Raw genomic sequence first — 19237 nt, 5'->3', positions numbered from 1 at the left:
TTGCACATGATTTTCACCCAACTTTCCTTCTCCTCTGGACCTCCTGAAAGTAAGGCTGGGTCTTTTATTTATCTTCCTATTTCCTATGCCTAGTGCCTTTCCATGGTATGTAATCAATATATATTGCATTCTTTGAGAATCTCAAGTCTGGATTGAAAGCCAAGATGGGATCCTGAAGGAGAGTCAGTTGTCCTGAAGAAGAGAAGAGTGGCAGTGATATCAGGCGCGGCAGCCCTTAGGAATCTCACCTATAGCTGCAGTTTCAATCAGCCGGCCAAGGGGATGCCATCCCAGGAATGACGCTGCTCTCGGACACTCTGATAAGCATATCCACATTCCTTATCTCATTCGGTTCTCTTTGACTTAAGTGTTTATCTCGTTGTTACTTGTAGCAAAAGCTTCCTTTGGGGCCTTATCCAGCCCTGTACAGGGAAAGTTTGCCGATCTCCATTCCAGACTTGAGTGCAAAATTAGGAAGCCATTTGAAAGGGGAAGCAAGGCTCTTCAAGGGTTGCAGAAGCTGAAAACAAGGTCTGCAACCTGAACAGATAACGCAGGAGCACTCAAGCTCTATGTTGTTCACTTCTTCTTTCTATGAGAGCCACAGAAAGCCTCCATTCAGAGATCCTCAAAATTTTTTAAACATGATCCCATTTGGGTAAACCTTAACTGTTCCAACAAAAAATTTTGAATGAGTACCTCCAACTTATTTTAAATCATCTATATTATAACCGTTAAAGAGCAAGCTCTTTTAAACAAAAAATGCAGGTTTTCATTGGTGGCCTTGGAAAAAAATATGTCCTATGTCTATCATTTATTTCCTCATATTCTGAGTCAGCGTCAAAAAACAGCAGTTTTCCCTATTGCCTGCTGTTCACTGCCCCAAGTCCCAGATCCCCATTTTGCAATGTATTTCTAAAACACGTCTGCTAGTGGCAATATTTAGACAAGAGCAGCTCAGTAGATGAAAACAAATATTATCAACTAAAATGGTCTCTATGCATATACCAAACAGCCATCACTCTAGACCAGCAAACCATTCTGGTTAGCCGACTATGGCCTGGGGGTCAAATCCAGGCCACTGCCCCTTGTTAATAAATACAGTTTTACTGGAACACAACACACTCATTTCTTTTCCAATTGTTATGGCTGCCTTTGTGCTATAGTGGCAGAGTTGTATAGTGATGACAGAGACCATCTAGCCTGCAAAGCTTAAGATATTTACTGTCTGTCCTTTTAGAAAAGGCCTGCTGGCCCTGCTGTAGAAATCCGGGAAGGGGAAGCTAGATGTTTCTGTTATCAACTGGAGCCATGCTGTCAGAGGCGCCTGAGGTCTGTGACCCAAAAAGGTAAACCAGGAGTGCCCAAAACTTACATTGTCCATTTTTATTTGTACAATAGCCATATAGGGCTTGCCTCCAAATGTGTTAGACACAATTTCATTTGTTATGTTTGCATCCCTCCTCTGGTAAACTCCTTCATTTGTTTCAGGAGTTTTTGCCTCCTGACCAGATCACAACTCCCTGAGGCCCTTCCAGATTCTGTTGTCATTGTCTAGCATCTTCCAGGTGGCTCCGCGGGCCTCAGGCTGCCTCCTTTTGGTCTCCATCACTTAAAAGCTGCACTCCATTTAAATATGCAAATCCAGTTTTATATTTTAGGCTGTCCTGGAGTACACTGCAATGCCTTTTTCTGTCAGGCTTTAGGTGCGGATGTTTGAGTTTTTTAAGGATAATGCTAATTTGTTTGTTGCTGTTTTGATGCCAGAGTTTAGGGCTGTATGTTGCCTTGAATAGTAAAGAGACTTGGGTTGTAAATCAACATTCGAATACTACTCATGGCCACTTCAAGCTGAATGGGTTCTGGCATCAGATCAACTTGTCTCCAAAGACTATTAAACATGAACTTTATTAAAAAAAAAAAAGCTACTTCCTCCATACCCTACTTTCCAACATCCTCCCTTTGAAAATGTGGCAGAGTCACATGTTCTGGAAGAGGACAGCTGGGGTGACTCTGCCATTAGATTTCATAGTCACCCACCTAATTTTCATTCTACACCTGTGCCATCACCACGTTTGCATTCAGCCTCTCCAATCCAAGTCGTCAAGTGGAAAGAAGTCTGTGTCCCCACACATGCCCAAGGTGCTCAAAGTTAAATGATAAAATACTGACAGTTAATTCTATGCATCAGTGCAGAACAGCTCCATTGGTTTTTCACAACGCCAAGCGGCAGGCTGAGGCCTCTCAGGGCACTCACCTGAGATAGGCAGCTTTCCACATTATGTCATTTGGCATAAGAACAGGTAGAGCCTGAGAGCTTAAGAGGTGGTCTGAAGTTATGTTATGGTCCAACAGTGAAGAATGTTATGGTGAAGAACTTTCCAGTCGGGGAGACTGGGCTTGACTACGGAGTTTTCTACCTATAACTTCGTGAATTTCAGCATAATTGTGTCACCTTCCTGCTCATCGGATTCTCATTTATAAAGTGGGATATCTTGTCCAGATGATGTTTCATTGGATTGCTTAAAGACTACAAGAAGAATGTATGTCAAACCTTTAGAGTGCTTGTTGCTCAATGGTAGTAGCTACCATGCCTTAAAAATGTATATTACATTTAATGTTGATGTACCAGTACTTTTTTTTTTAGCAAAAATCATTATCTATTGTATTATGTGTCATGTACTGTGTAGGATCTGGAAATATGTACCATAATGATAAAAAACAAGAGGGTGCCCAAGTGCGTGGAGTTTATAGACTGCTTGCCTGTCAAGTTACATATAACATATCAAATAGCTCTTGAAAGCCCAGTTTTGGACAGTGAATAAGAAACTAATGTCCTAAAGCATGAAATAAGCCAGTGAATGAAGTACAGCAGTGTCCAGATGCCACGTCTCCAATCCAGTTCCCATGTCCCCTCATTTCAATTTGGCAGGTACAGATAAGAAACATGATGCCTTCATTAAAATGTCCATTCTACCCAAAGCAATCTATACATTCAACACAATTCCTATTAAAACACCAATGGCATATTTCAGAGAACTATAACAAATATTCCAAAAATTTATATGCAACCAAAAAAGACCCTGAATAGCCTCAGAAATCTTGCAAAAGAAGAACAAAGCTGCAGGTATCACAATTTCTGATACCAAACTATGCTATAAAGCCACTGTAATAAAAAGAGCCTGGTACTTGCACAGGAACAGACACATAGAACAATGGAACAAAACAGAGAGCCCAGGAATAAACCCATGCCTGTATGATCAATTTATATTTGACAAAGGTGACACGAGCATACAATGGATCAAAGATAGTCTCTTTTATAAATGGTGTTGGGAGAACTGGACTGGTACATGCAAAATAATAAAACTAGACAACCAACCTACACCATACACCAGAATAAACTCAAAATGGATAAAAAAACTTAAATGTAAGTCACAAAACCATAAAAATCTTAGAAGAAAACATAGGCAGTAAAGTCTTAGATATCCTGCATAGCAGTACTTTTGCTGATGTATCTCCTAAGACACTAGAAATAAAAGAGGAAATAAACAAATGGGACTACATTAAATTAAAAACTTCTTCACAGCAAAAGAAACCATCAACAAAAAGAAAAGGGAACCCACTATATGGAAGAACATATTTGACAATGATACATCTGGTAAGGGTTTAATCTCCAAAATATACAAAGAACTAATACAACTCAACACCAGGAAGACAACGCAATGAGGGAATGGATAAAAGACCTCAATAGACACTTCTCCAAAGAGGACATTTAGAGGGCCTATATATATACGAAAAAATGCTCAGCATCACTAACCATTAGAAACATGCAAATTAAAACCTCAATGAGATATCACCTGTCAGAATGGCTACCATCAATAAATCAACCAACAAATAAGTGCTGGGGAAGTTGTGGAGAAAAGAGAACTCGAGTGCACTCTTGGATGGAATGCAGACTGGTGCAGCCACTGTGTAAAGCCATATGGAATTTCCGCAAAAAATTAAAAATGGAACTGCCTTTTGACCCAGCAATTCCACTTCTGGGAATATATCCTAAGAATTCTGAAACATCAATATGAAAAAATATATGCACTCCTATGTTTATAGCAGTGCTACTTACAATAGCCAAAATTTGGAAACAGTGCCCATCAGTAGGTGAGTGGATAAAAAAGCTGTGTTATATTTACACAATGGAATACTATGCAGCAGTAAAAAAGAAGAAACTATGACAATTTGCAACAGCATGGATGGATGGACCTGGAGAATATTATGCTAAGTGAATTAAGCCAGTCAGTGAAAGGCAAATGGCACATGATCTCAGTTACATGTGGAATCTAATGAACACAATAAACTAATGAACAAAAGAGTAACAGAAGTTTAGATACATAAAGCAGACTGACAGCTGCCAGAAAGGATGGTGGGGGGATAGGATGAAAGACGGTGAAGGGATTAACCAAAGAACATTTATGCACAACCCATGGACAGTTACAATGACTTGGGGATTGGTTTAGGGAGGGGAGAGGATGGGGTTGGGTGGAGGTGGGAAAAGGGAGAAAAAGCAGGAACAACTGTAATAGCATAAATAATAAAAATAAAGTTTTTAAATACTTAAAAAAAAGAAACATGATGCTTGTTCTTTACCCTCTGAAACTGTTGACTAAATTATATGGAGAAAGGAAGGCAACCTCCAAAAACTTACATGGGATTCTAGGATTGGCAGAGGATAGAAAATTATGAAAATGAATCTATGAAAGTTATAGCATAAAGGCATCTTGTAAATGATACATCAGTTACTACTGGGTTGCCAAAGAGGGACCCTTAGCCAGGAACCTTAATATGAAGGTAAAAGCAGTACATCTAATTATACAGATTAGGACAAAGAAAGAGAAGAACCCATAGGTCTTGATCAAGGAAAAATGTATTCAATAGACACATATTCTCCTCAATATTCCTGAGGACATGTGTGTTTGCTGGTGCCAACGCTTTGAGCATGCAACTAACAAGAAAAAGGGCTGCCCTGATTACATTTTTTTGTTGCTCTTCCCAATTCCCCTCTCACTGAGTTTCCCAAACTCAAATTGAGAGGCAGGAACCTTGCTTGATCTAGCAACAGAGGCATCTCTCAACACATTTGTCAGTAAAGGCACATGGGAGAGAAAACAATCAAGCCAAGTGTCAGCAACGTGTGTGTGTGTGTGTGTGTGTGTGTGTGTGTGTGTGTGTGTGTGTGTAGTGGTGGTGGGGCAGGGGGAGATATCTGTCCCCCAGCTGGTTAAATCTGGCTTCCAGACTCACACTCCCATTGAGATTATGACCAGAACCAGAAAATGTCAGACGCACACAGCTTTGGGTGCTTCCAGGTACTGAGTATACATTTTTAAGGTTAAATAACCTTTACAATTCTTTATAAATCAATTGTTCAAGTAATTGTTAAACACCATCTGTGATCTACACCATGACGAGCACCGTGCAGTATTTCAGAGATGAGCAGAGCCAAGAACATCCAGTGTAACAGTGAGTGATCCTTCATAGAATTGGAGAGGACTTGTGACTATTGTCCAATGTTGTCAATTTCATTGACACATTGCAAAAGCCCTGTGCTTAGGGGTAATTTTCCTCTTCACCAGTGGACATGATATCGCATATGAGAGTCTTAAAGAGCCGACTAAGCTTTTCACTCAGTGCTGTGGCCTTAGAGAAGCTGAGAGCTGCTAAAATAGTCAGCAGTTTTCAAAACCACTCAAGGCAGCAATGAGCATTAGAAATTGTGTAGAGGCTTCTGACATGTGTTTGGCTGTTCTTGGATAGTTCTCGTGGAACGAGGCCATGCTGTAGCTTAGAGGCCAGCAGAATGCATGCCAGACTTTAAGTGCCTAGCAAGGAATGGAATTTTAATGTCCAAGAATGAAGGAAGAGGGGAGAATAACAAAGGAGTGGCATCTATCATTACATTGCTCTTGCAAAATGCAAGGGAATCCCTCCTTCTGAAATGCAGCCTTGTCAATTGGGTTTTGAAATGTCAAACTGCACTGACCCTGTACCCATTTGCACTTCTATCATCACATACAGAGCACTGCTTCATCACACCGTCATTTGTACTGAGACACCACAGCATTGTGGTTTGATTTATGGACTTCAGAGTCAGACCTGGCTTTGAAGCCTCCTTCTGCCATGTACTAGCTGACTTATATACCTTTGCAAACCCTCAGCTTTTGCATCAGTAAAAGGAGGATGACAAGAAAATCATTACAAAGACTAAATATCCTTTTATTCAATAACTTGTGTAATACCTTTAACATAATGTCTAACATATTGAAAATATCCCATGCCATATTTTTAAGACTTACTCAAATTATTTTATCATTAATGCTAAATCTAGGAGACTTCAACTTAGTTCACTGGTTTTCTCTATCCAACTTGGGATGAGACTTGTCTCTCTGAGGGTTATTTAGTAAGAAAATTCTTGATAGTTCTCCCATCAGAAGAGGAAGAAGACTCTGTGCACTGGTATAGTCTGGGTTTGAGGTTAAACCCTGAAGTGACTCAGGCACCTAAAGAACTGAGTCCTTTAAGCTGCTGTGGCCTTTGAGTGACTAATGCCTTTTTATGAAGAAGCAGTGAAACTGACCACACATTTTACCATTTTGGTGTTTTTTTAACATTTATTGGGAGATAATGTAAATATTTTGTTGAGTTCTACAAATGCATACTATAGAAATTGTCATTAGAAGTAATTTACATTATTTAAAGTTTGACAATATGAAGATGAGAATAGTACTTTTTAAATTTGCATTTATTTAGTTGCTAATACATTTGACTCTTTTTCATAATCTTACTGAATCTTCCTATTTCTCTTTGGTAAATGGCTTCCTATTCTTTGACCATTTTCTTATAAGGGATTATTTTTTATTGATTTAGAATAGCTCTTTATATATTAAGGATAAACTCCTGTTGCTTTTTACATAGCTCTTTATATATTAAAGAAAAGTTTTTGCTGCATAATTTTTTCCATCCTTTGTTCACTTTTATTGTTTTAACTTGAAACAAAAGTTTATAATCTTTATATAGGTAAAGTTATTAAGTTTTTTTCCCTTTTAGTTACTTTCATTGCTTTTAGGCTTAGAAAGAGGCCTTTCATACTTTAAAACCATTTAAAGATACACCTATATTTTCTTACATATTTTGGAGTGTGGGTCATTGGTTACTTTTAACTGCTTACTTCATTTGGAATTCTTAGTGTGGTAACAGTTTTAAAAGTTATAAATTGGTATAGCCCTTCCAAAAAATGTTTTTGTAACACATGTAAAAACAACAAATGAATTGATAATCTTTGCCCTACTCCTAACAATTAACTTAAGAAAATGATTGAACATGTGGTTAAGGATTTCTACATAAAGGTCAACATCCCAATGCTATTTATAACAGCAAAATATAGAAATAACTTCAAAGTCTCTCAGGGATGGTGGAGTGAGTAAATGTTCTTCAGTTTTACAGTCCAACAGGGTAACCAGCAGCCACATGTGACTATTTAAATTCAACTGTATTAAAGTTAAATAAAATGTAAAATGCAGTTTCTCAGTTACATTAGTCACATTTCAAGTGCTAACAGCCACACATGACTAGTGGCTACCATATTGAATAGCATAGATATAGTACATCCCATTCTCATAGAAGTTTCTGTTAAATAATGCTGCTCTATGGCCATTAAAATCAGGTTTTTAAAAAACATTTAACAATGTTGGAGGTATTCACAATATGATGGTAAATAAAAATGTCCAAATACAAAATATTTGGTGGTTAACAGGAGTTCTGATTGGTTGCAGTAACTTTAATCATCGATATCTTCAAGTTATGTTTTTTTTCCCCAGAGAAAACCCAAACACTGCCCTTATTAAGCTCATTGTCTGAAAGAAAAGAAAAAGAAAATCTGAAGCTTTAGAGGTGCATAGAAATTTAATGAGATACATGGGAAAGTCTAGTAGATGGTACCCACTCAGTAGCTGTTAATTGATTCAAAATCCAAATGGAATTCTCATGCTGGATCAGATGCAAGACCTAATTAACACTGTATTCTGTGACCAAGAGTGGTCTCAAACGAATCCATGATTATTTTTCTGTCAACATCTATTATCTAGCTAACAAAGGCACAAAAACAACTTGGCCAACAATGACACTTAAGAACTTGGGGTACATAAAGCAAAGAAATTCAACACACTTTGTAAATATGGAAAGGCTGTAAGACCTCTCAAACATCAATAAATAATCAACCAGTACAAAAGACTGCTTCACTATGAGTGGATAAAACTTCAGAAAATGGTGCTCATAAAGAAAACCTACAGGTAATTTGTACTCACCCTTCCCACTGAGAACAACTGAAAAAGCTAAACAAAATGTCAACTTTTTAAAATCTTGAGGTAGCAGAGAGTTAACAAAAATAATAAGAAAAAACATGTGAGAGAAGATAAAATAGAAGAGTTGGGCTCAGCATCTAGGATCACCTTTGTCTAAGGGATTTTTGCCAAGGCCAAAAAGGTATCTGAAGGTCTGAGCATTTAGTGGTTTAGGAATCTGAAAGCTGAGGTACAGAGACCACCAATGATAGGCTCAATCTAGCTTTGAGCCACCTGAGCCACCCAGAAAAACCTCAAGCCCTGAAAATGGGCTAAAATAATCCCAGATTATAATTTCCTCAGATACTCAACAGAAACAAACCAAAACTTTTTCTGGAGGCATAGAATATCATCTTAGGCCTCAAAATATTTCTCCAAACAATTTTTACAATATAATGTCCATCATGCAAGCAAAGATAACCAGTCACAGAAGGAGAGAAGATAAGAAACAATAAAAACATCTCCTAAGCAGCTCCAGAGTTTAAAATAATAGCATACAGACTTTAGAATAACTACATGTACTGTTCCTGAGAAAATTTTTTTAATCAATAAAAATTTGAAAAATAACTGAAAATTCTGAAAAGTAACAGAGCAGATTTGGGGAGAAAAAATGAAAATCCTAGAACTAAAAATTTGTAGTAACTAAAATCACTCAATTAATCTAACAGTAGATCAACCATACCTGAAGAAAGAATTTGTGAACTGACAGGTTTGGAAGCCATTTATAAGTGAAAATATGGAAAGGCAAAAGTTGGAATAAATAGAAAAGAGCATGGAAAACAGAGCATATGGAGAGAGAAATCTAACACTGGAATCCCAGAAGGAAAAATTAAGACGAAGCAATTTCAGAAATATGGCTGGGGATTTTCCCATGAATCCTCAAATTCATGAAGTCCTGGAAACTTCAGTAAGAAAACTAAAGACAAAAAGGAAAATGTTAAAAGCAGTTGATAATAAAAGTTACCTTTAAAAGAACAATAATTAAACATATAACTGCAACAGCAACAATGGAAGCCAGGAGAGGAGACTGTGGAATCTATCTTTAATGGACCGAAAGAAAACCGCTGCCAACTTAGAATTCCATACCAGTAAAAGTATCCTTAAAAAATGAGAGTGAGATCAATAACTTCTAGACAAATGCTGAAATTATTCTTTACCAGTAGATCTATATTTTAAAAAGATACCTATTAGTGTTCTTCAAGCGAAAGAAAGGTAACCCCAGATGGAAGGGTAGATATGCGAAAGGAAAGCAAAGCGATAAAAGTGGAGGCATTGGTGGGCTGAATTCTGTACAAGAATGTGATGTTGAAGAACTACAAGAAACTGACTTCCAGATGAGGTTATCTTCCTCCTCTATTGGTTATAAATTATATTTGTCTATCCTCTGAAAGAAAATAGTTAAACCCAATCTTTATATTACATTTTGGTATTTTGTTTTACTACTTTGGGATAAAGAAAAATCAAATGCTGTGAAGAGATCAATATATTATACTACATACTTTTAAAACCATCAATGGCCAAAGAAGCCATTTATAAGTGATAATAGAGAAAATATGTACATTGGTTATCAGTTAGAATCAATTTCAGCTGCCTGTAGGGATGGACCCAGGAATGGAAACAGGTGGAATAGAAGGTTCTCATGAGGTTCAAGATACTATTTTACTCATTATATTTATTATTATTTGATAAAAATAGATATGAGTTTAAAAAATCTGAGATCTAAGTTTTTGATAAATGTAGAGATATTAATTGGTCCGGCAGCCAGTAGCTCTTTCTGTTTTCTGTTCTATGAGTTGAAAATATATTATAAATGCAAATTTCTGATATTTGGGATACCAGAGTAAGATAAGGAATAGCCTTTCCAATGGTTTGTTTTTTAAAAAAGTATATAGTTGTATTTTCAAGGTAAATTAAAATTTTCAGTATAGACTACATGTACCCTTGAGCTTGCTCCCATTCCTAGAATTTTAAGATTCATCCTAAGGCTGTGAAAATATCAGTCTTGAATTATTGAGATACAGGTCCTTTTTTCTAAGAATAGCCCCAGGGAGCTGCCAATAAATCTATTCCATTTTTCTCAAAGGACATCATTGCTGAACAGAATTATTCCATCAACAATGGTGGTGTTGAGTGGCTCTCTTGGTATAGTCCTGTCTCACTGACATCGTCCACTCTGCAGCCTCCTTTATTTCAAGATGCTCCTACAGCATGTCCCTCTGCTCTCTGCACCCACCATGCTGAAATGATAGTTTCTGTCTGTGGTTTAACTTAATCAGGTCAGGAAGGCCTTCTGCAGGCAGCCACAGCTGGATGGCAAAGCAGACATTTGGCCTCAGTTGAATTTTATCCACACCATTGTCCCAGGCAAAAGTGAGAGAGGAAAAAATGGGCACCTGTCACTCACTCACCTGCCGGAGTTTGGTTCCTACCATGGAGGCACTGCTGTCCAGCACAAATACCACATTCTTGGGTAACGGAGGAAGGTCTTTGGGGGCAAAGTAGTGCACAAAATAACCATTTAGAACCTGTTGGAGGGAAAAGAAAGTGTAAATGGTAGTACCCAGGATAGGTAGAAAAATTAATTAAAATGAACACTATATGGAACTTCTAAAAATCAAAGGTAGCATGAAACAGGGTCAGATTCCATACCCAGAGCAAAGGTATTCATGGTCCTGATCCTTCCAAGAGAATGAATTGCTAATTTAATCTGTATAAGGGGTAAAATCATACCTTAAAATTTTATCAACTATGGGGACTGATTCAATTTAAATTACCCATCCCCTTCTGCCACTTGAGAATCCTGCCTCCTTAATTATCTGTTTTTTTACCAAACATCTTACAAATTGAGATGTCAAGAAGGCTGTCTACATTCTGGGTGCAAATTAATACATTTTAATATTCCCATCCTGTCTCTGGAGCAATAAAGCCTAAAGGGAAATGAGCCAGGCACCAGTCTCTCTTAATTAAAATGGAAGAAGAACTAAAATTCTAACATCATCTAACACACCACAGGGAAAATTGTAGATTTCATTTGCTCTCCAGATTACTGAAGCAGGAAATATATACCCTCAGCTTCCACCTAGAGAATACCACTGGTCTCCTTGGAGACACATTTTGGGTTAAAACGAATTTCCTAAAAGTCAGACAGCTCCCTCTGCCTTAGGTATTAGAATCCCCAGTTCTGAATCTAACTAAAAGTATCAAGCAACTAACATGAAAGACCCTTACCTGGATGTCTCCAATGCTCTGTTCCCTCTTGACATCGTATCTCATGATGAAATCTCCCAAAATGCCATTTTGTGCAATCCTGGCTTGTTGCACTACACTAGGCTTAAAAATGATTTTGGCAAAAGTTTCATTTTGGTTGATAAGAGTAGAAGGAGGCGGCCCAGCATTGTCTGCATACGAGATATAAACATAATAACAGAATATATAAATATTTTTCTTAAAAAAAAAGAATTGTTTTGCAGGGACACAGAGGGTTAGACTTCATTGTATTGCAAGTTTATTTCCATATAAACTTCTTAGGCTTCATATTGATAATGTATCACAGTGCATGAGATGTTAGCATATAGTTCACCTTTATGCCTCCTTTTCAATCTTTTAGTATGAGAGCTTTTTAAACACACAAAAGTAGAGAGAATAGTAAAATAAACTCCCATCTGCCATCACCCAACTTTAATAATTATCAACGTTTTACCAGTTTTTTGTATCTGTTTTTATGTATCACCTCACTATTTTTTTGCTAGAGTATTTTTTTTAATTTTTTAAATTTTAATTTTTTTATGAACTAAAAAAGAAATTTGTTTATTGAGGGCAAGAGGATACAAGCAATATAACAATCAAAAGTTTATCTGGCTTTAATTGGTTTTTGTTTCTCTTGTCAAACAGGTGGAATTTTATTTGCACATTTTCTAAAGGACTCAATCTGCTCATGAAATCCTTATACAGCAGGAAGCTGCGGGACAGAGATTCCTTAAGTGACCCTTTGGGAGAACTCTTTATCAGGGACAAAGTAACTGCTCACCGGCCTACTTCTTTCCCTTCTGCTTCATGTGTGCTACAAAATAGTCATTGCACGTGATGATGAACCCCGCAATTAGCGAAAAGAAGCTCTGGAAGCCAACTTAGCCATCTCGGCATTGGTCCAGGTCTCTCATTATTTTGTCTATGGCCAGAGGGTCTTTTTGATCTTCCAAAAATCCAGGGAACTCCTTTTCCATGAGTACTCTCAGGTCCTCCTTTGTTAGGTAGCCTTTATCCCCAGAAAATCTGTGAAATGTGAACATGATGGTTTCCATGGCATGTTCCATTTGAGACGGCATTTTGGTAAGCTCTCAGCCGGAGGCATGGCAGGATCGCTAGGCTGGCTGGGACGTGTAGCCAGTGACTTGCTAGAGTATTTTAAAAACAAATCCCAGGCATCATATTTCATCCATAAATACTTCAGTATGAATCTCTAACGATAAGAACCATTTTTTAGCATAAACACAAAACCATTATCACAAGTAACAAAATTAATGCCCAATGACTTGCCATGGTTGAATAATCAGACTCTATTTAAATTTTTCTAATTCTTAAGGAAAATATCTTGGAATGGTTGGTTTGTTGGAATCAGGATCAAAACAAAGTCCTCACATAACACTTCGTTTATGTCTTAAGTCTCTTTTAATCTGTGTCACCCACTCCCCCCCTTTTTCTCTACCACTACATATATGTGTTGTAAAACACTGGTAATTTGTCCTACAAAGTTTCTCACAGTCTACATTTCATGATTGTTTTCTTGTCCTGACTTTTAATTTGCTCCTCTATTCCCCTGGTTTCCAGCTTTGGCTTCTACTGTATGTAACATCTAGGAGAACTAGAAAAAAATACTGATTCCCAGGCCAAGAGCTCATTTAATTGGTCTGGGACACAGCCTGTGCATCAGGACTTTAAAATTCCCCATGTGAGCCCATTGTGCAGTCAAGGCTAAGAACCACAGCTCAATCCCCTGTATTTCTTGGTGTTCTGGTAAGTAGAGCTGAAGGCTTGGTTAGACTCAGGCTCAATGCTATTTGCAAGAACACTTCATAGGTGATGCTGAGTACTTGCTTGCTTTATCACATCAGAAGGTATGTAATATCTACTTGTCTTCTTTTAGTGGTGGAAAGATTGATGGTGGGCTCTGGTATTGTCAATCTGATCACCCATGTTGCAGTCCTCATCAATTTTTCACTTAATAGTTTTATCAATTGCTGGTAATGTTTGTTTAGATCCACTATTTCATTAGAGTTTTAAAGGGGTGGTTCCTGATTCTATCATTACTTCCATGTGGAATTCTTCCGTAAAGAATACCTTTCCCCCATCAATCATTTGGTTGCCCTACCATACTGTTTGTCCAGAAAGTTTATGGCTCTTAAAAAAAACAACACAAAACTGTCCCAAAGTTTTCCCGAGCATGAGTCTTAGAATGTAAATTAGAATTCCAGAAAGATAAACAGATAAATGTATTTTATGTGATTTAAGAAAAGTTAGTGACATGACTTTAAGCAAAGCCACCCCATTTTTTACTCCCGACCTTTACTTCCTGTTAGAACACAAAGAGTCACTGCGCAGACTACCCACCTTTACAAATCCAAACACCACCATGTCTTTATACTCAGCAGCAAAAATCCAAATTTTTGAGATCTGCTTACACAATAAAGAATATGAAAATAAAGTGGAGGATTCATACATATCAGTATATTCAGGGACTTTTCATCCAGATACTGACTCAAAACCAGGTTTAAAACTTCCGCAAAGCATCTGATTATCTTTTTAAACCCATTCAAGTTGATACCATGGAGAAAGCTGACTGGCAATTTTCCATCCCTAATTAGCAAAATAAAAAAGGAAATGAAACATAATTACCTGTGGTAATTTGTATTTAAGAATATATTTCCTTCTGCTAAAGTTTTATTAAACATTAAAATCAAAGGAAGTTTAAACATTTCCTTCAACGGAACAGACAATTGTTTTTCAGAAACAATTTAGGTGTAACTTGAGCAGGAACCAAAGAGCAAAACTGAGTCTTCTATTATTTGCACTTATTGAGGCAGAAATTTGGGAAGTAACCAGAGAGCTAGCAGATAGGAAAAGTTTATTGCTGTAGAACGACAATTACATGGAGGATCACATGTTTCCAACAGATTTGCTCATCTGAAGAAGGAGTTAGGAAAATCTCGATGGCACGTCGTCAAATGCCATCCTCTAATTCACCAGCCTGTTTGATGATGCCTTAGAACCAGTAGACAGGAAGAAGGAAAGGAGGCTGAAAATGGAAAGATCCTTGAAGTAGAAGGAAACTCGCTTGTTCTCCTGAGTCAATCTTTCATTTCTTTGGTGATTATTGATAAAGCACCAAGAGTGCAAGGCATGGTAACACACTAGCTAAGAACTCAGGATCATAAATGAATGAGAAGGACCTGTGTTCAGTACTGGCTCTGCCTCTTATTATCTATGTGACTTTGGGCAAGTTACTGAGCCTGGGTTATCTCATCTATAAAATGGATTAATGGACTACCAAGCTCACACTATTGAAAAGATTAAGTGGTGCAATGTACTTAGCACCATTCTGATTCATAGTATGCAGTCATGCTAGCTAATATTATGAACCTAAAATACATAAAAAAATAGAAGAAAGGCCAGGAAATTAAATGTAAGACGATTCAACATGCCAAACTTGGAATACTATAGACAATGAAAAGGAAAGAACTACTGCTATTTACAACATGGTTGAATCTCACAGTCATTTTGAGTAAAACATAACATAAAAGAGTATATAGTCTCTATGCTTCCTTTTACATAAAACTTAAAAGCAGCATAACTTATTCATAGAAATTGGAGTAGAATACTGATTACCCTTGGGAGGGGGAAGACTGACTGGGAAAGAGTATAAGGGAGCATTTTGGGGTGGTAGAAACACCCTGTGTCTTGACCTGGAAGTAGCTGTACGGGTATACACATATGTAAAAATTCATCAAGCTGTACACATAAGATGTATATACTATATCCTAGGTATTTCCCAATTTTTTAAAAGTTTAAAGTCATTGGGAGTTGGATAGCAAAATAGATTAGGTATATTTAGAGTAATTCCAGCTGGCAGAACTCGCATTAGGGATAGAGTCACCAAGAAGCACTTTCCAGGCAGCATAAGTAAAAGCTCTAAGGAAGATGTCCTGTTGGCAGAGACCACTTTCACAACTCATTCATGAGCCAACCCATTCATGATGGGGTATTGGGCCAGCAACAACAGCATTTCCTGAGAACTTATTAGAAACATAAATTCTTAGGCCCACCTAGAAACTCTGAATCAGAAGCTCTGGAGGTGGGACTTTGAAGGCTATATTTTAGCATGTTTTCCAAATGATTCTAGTTCCTGCACAGAGACAACGGTCATGTGCTTTTGATGTATGCAATTGGGCAGCACTAACGTTGACATTCCTGTAATTAGATTTGACTCTATGCTGTCAGCATGTACCTACTTTTTCTTGTTTCAGATCTCTCACTGAGTTTAGGATGGTTTACAACCACGCTAAATTAATACCATTCATGGTTGAATAAAAAGCACTGAAGATGAAAAAATGTAATTTCTCTCTTCGTAATTCATTTGACTAGGCTCTTTGATATAATCCATGAGAAAGGATAGTGTATTATTATTTTGGTTTCCTATTGACCTCTGATGTTTGCTAGTCCATGATGAAAATTCATGAGATTCCTCTAAATGGGCTTATTTTATATGCCCAAATCGTGGGTTGATTCCTAATTTGGTCACTCACCAAGAGGCCTAGCTACTGAGACTGACTTCTACCCATTATGTACCAAATAGTCAATGTGAGCCAGTGCATTTTCCACTTCTTACTTAAAAAAAAAAAAAAAAAGAAAGAAAGAAAAAGAAAGAAAGAAACAAGTTGGCTGGAAAGTATTCCAGAATAATCTCTGTAGAAAACAAAAATCCTCTTTTTATGAGAGGAGGAAATAAATCTTTAAATCAATGGGGTTAGCATAGGCTGCCTCACCATTACTGACCAAAATTCCAAAGCAGAATAAGACTATTCAGATTTTCCTTACTGTGAATTGGAACTCATGTTGCTGACTTCCACAAAATAGTTCATAAGCACGATGAGCTTTATTAGCACGGCCCTCAGCTGTCACAGGATATGTTCTAAAGATAATGAAGAGTGCAAAGGAAGAGGTTGGGAGCAGACCAAAAGACTGAGAATCTGACCTACTTCTCTAATGAAAACCCACATATCTTTTCCTCCTGTTGGTTTTCTCTCCTCCACAGCAACTTGGTTAGGGACAGGAATGTGGCCATTACTCTGAATTAGGATGCTGAGTCTTCTAAAGTCATCTTCCTGTTTTAATCCAGGCTTTGGTGGTCTCAGGCAAGACAACCTTCAGTGGCACACATCTGTCTCTAGTGTGTCCTCGGTGAATCCCTACTTCTCAGGTCGCCAACATCCCCATGATGGTCTCTTTCTGTCTAAAGCCCAGGATTTTATAATAAGAAGTATGTATTATTTTAGAAGCCACATAATATCGAAGAAAGTGAGCTCAACGGTGTGACAAACTCCAAATGACTGACTTTGTATCTCTAAACCTCAGTTCCAAGGCTCTTAAATTGCAGTAAATCACATCATAGAATTATTGTCAGAATTAAGTGAGATCACATATGTAAGGAACTGAGCTTAGTGCCTGGCACACAGTCAGCACTGAACACATATTAGCTCCCAGTCTCTTTCTCTTCAGAAGTAGCTTCTTGTCCTCTCTGTCTAGGATGAAAGGCAACTCATGAGTTTAAAATACTCTTTGGTAACATACAATTTAAATTTGTGCCATAACAGATTTCTCTATACCCCTGAGAGCACAAATAATCATTATTTGGAGGGGAAAACGGTACATCATAATAAACATTCATAACAGGAATTTAAGAATGTTTATATAGAGAATAAGCTTTATAAAGTATAATGCAGTTAGTATCTTTCCAATAGCCCCCTAAAATTACATATATAACTTTGCATGAAAGCATACATGTTTATTTTTTCTGGAGAGAGTGTCTATAGCTTTCACCAGATTATCCAAGGAGTCAACATAGGTTAAGAAGTATGTATACAAGTGTTATTAAACATTCCTCCTGTTGATTCTGTCTTGTAATGACAAGGCACTTCATATTACACCATTTGTATAAATGGCGAAGAGAACAAAACATATGTCCTTAGTTTTGTCCTGGAACATGGGTGTTATTAACAAGTAAACATTCTCTTTCTAAACAACCACATGGGGAAAAAGAAGCCAACTGCTATGTAAAATGTCTAAAAGTGACAAGATTTAGACACAAAGAACCACACACAAGGACATCAGCTGGAAGATACTCCCCTTGGGGTCAAATGACAGGGGGGGTTTCCTGACTTCTGTTTCCTGTGGACCTTGGGGTTGCCTACAGTTGGAGAAAAGCAGCCAACACCTGGTGATTTTACAAAAAGATTTCCAAAAAAACACTGCCTGCTCATTTCCCCTTGGAAAAGAGCCTAAATCGTCTATGTTTGATTATGTAACCTGCTCACCTGGGCTTCAGTGGGGCGGTCTTTTAAATACACAGCTGTCAAAAATACTGTGAATAATTGGGCAAATACCCTCTGATGATAGCAATAAAGACATAATTCAAGCAAATCAGCAGAATATTAAAAGAAAAAGTGGTGGGGATGTAATGTACAGCATGGTGATTATAGTTAATAATACTGTATTGCATATTTGAAAGTTACTAAGAAAGTAGATCCTAAAAGTTCTCATCACAAAAAAAAAAATCTGTAACACTGTGTGGTAATGACTTACCATGGTAACCATTTTATAATGTATACAAATATCAATTCATTATGTTATTTACCTAAAACTAATATAATGTTAAATTCCTTTATACCTCAATTAAAAAAAATACTAGCTAGGTATCAGGAAAAAGAAAGTGGAAAAGTTGAAGCAATGAAGATGAGAGAGAATTTCATTAAATACCTTCATAAGTCTCTTATGATATATAGTTTTCTTCTTGAAAGAGGATTTTCTTCCCTTTATTGATATTTGGTATTTTAGATCCTTTAGGAATATAGCACCATATAGATATGACAGCAACATATAGCATAGAATAATAATGTAAATTTACAGCTGAAGTAGTTCAAATTCAACTTTATCACTTTATAGTTGTGGTGCTTGCCCAGATTTCTTTTATTTTAAGATTCTATTTATTTATTTTTAGAAAGAGGAAAGGGAAGAAGAAAGAGAAGGAGAGAAAGATCAATCAGTTGCCTCTTGTACATGCCCCAATCAGGAACTGAATACAAACTCCAGGCATGTGCCCTGATCAGGAATTGAACTGGTGACCTTTTGCTTTGTGGGACAATGCCCAACTAACTGAGCTACACTGGGCAGGGCCAGATTTCTTAGCAATTAGTTTTCTTCACTAACACAATGCTCTATTTTGCTAAAATAATGCATTACTAGATCTGTTTTCCCTATTTGATTGACTTCTTCAGGGAAATATGCATGAAAGCAATGTAACTACCTCACATATTCTAAAAGCAGTTAACCCCTAAAAACACACATTTCTCTCCCAAACACCATTTTGTGTCCATTGAAGCCCTCAAATACTTGAAGCTGCTGCTCTAAGCACTGAAAACCGAACCGAATGGAAGCCCCCCAAAAGCAGTACTATAGCAGCAGAGTAAAAGATTGAGAGATTTCTGTTAAATTCCTCTACATTGTCCTCATGCATGTAGGCAAAACATGGCCCAATTATTTAGAGAACATGGGTATTGTTTTACAGAGTCACCCTT

At 37.3% G+C, this 19237-nt stretch overlaps 1 protein-coding gene and 1 pseudogene across 1 annotated transcript in view; both read right to left on the bottom strand.

Annotated features, from left to right (window-relative positions):
* Nucleotides 1-19237, bottom strand: part of ITIH5 (inter-alpha-trypsin inhibitor heavy chain 5) — a 79787-nt gene that overhangs the window by 24207 nt on the left and 36343 nt on the right. The window contains exons 6-7 of the mRNA XM_054593925.1: nt 11619-11788; nt 10799-10915 (exon numbers count right to left, since the gene is read on the bottom strand). Of these exons, the coding sequence (XP_054449900.1) occupies nt 10799-10915; nt 11619-11788 (287 nt within the window). The remainder of the gene's footprint in view (nt 1-10798; nt 10916-11618; nt 11789-19237) is intronic.
* LOC129087117 (protein S100-A10-like) lies at nt 12422-12715 on the bottom strand (annotated as a pseudogene).

Source organism: Pteronotus mesoamericanus, unplaced genomic scaffold (assembly GCF_021234165.1).
Source record: "Pteronotus mesoamericanus isolate MK-2021 breed Mesoamerican mustached bat unplaced genomic scaffold, CSHL_Meso_final contig_130, whole genome shotgun sequence".
NCBI classification, from domain to species: Eukaryota; Metazoa; Chordata; class Mammalia; order Chiroptera; family Mormoopidae; genus Pteronotus; species Pteronotus mesoamericanus.
The sequence above is the reverse complement of the archived record's forward strand: the minus strand, read 5'-3'. Positions and strand labels throughout refer to the sequence as shown.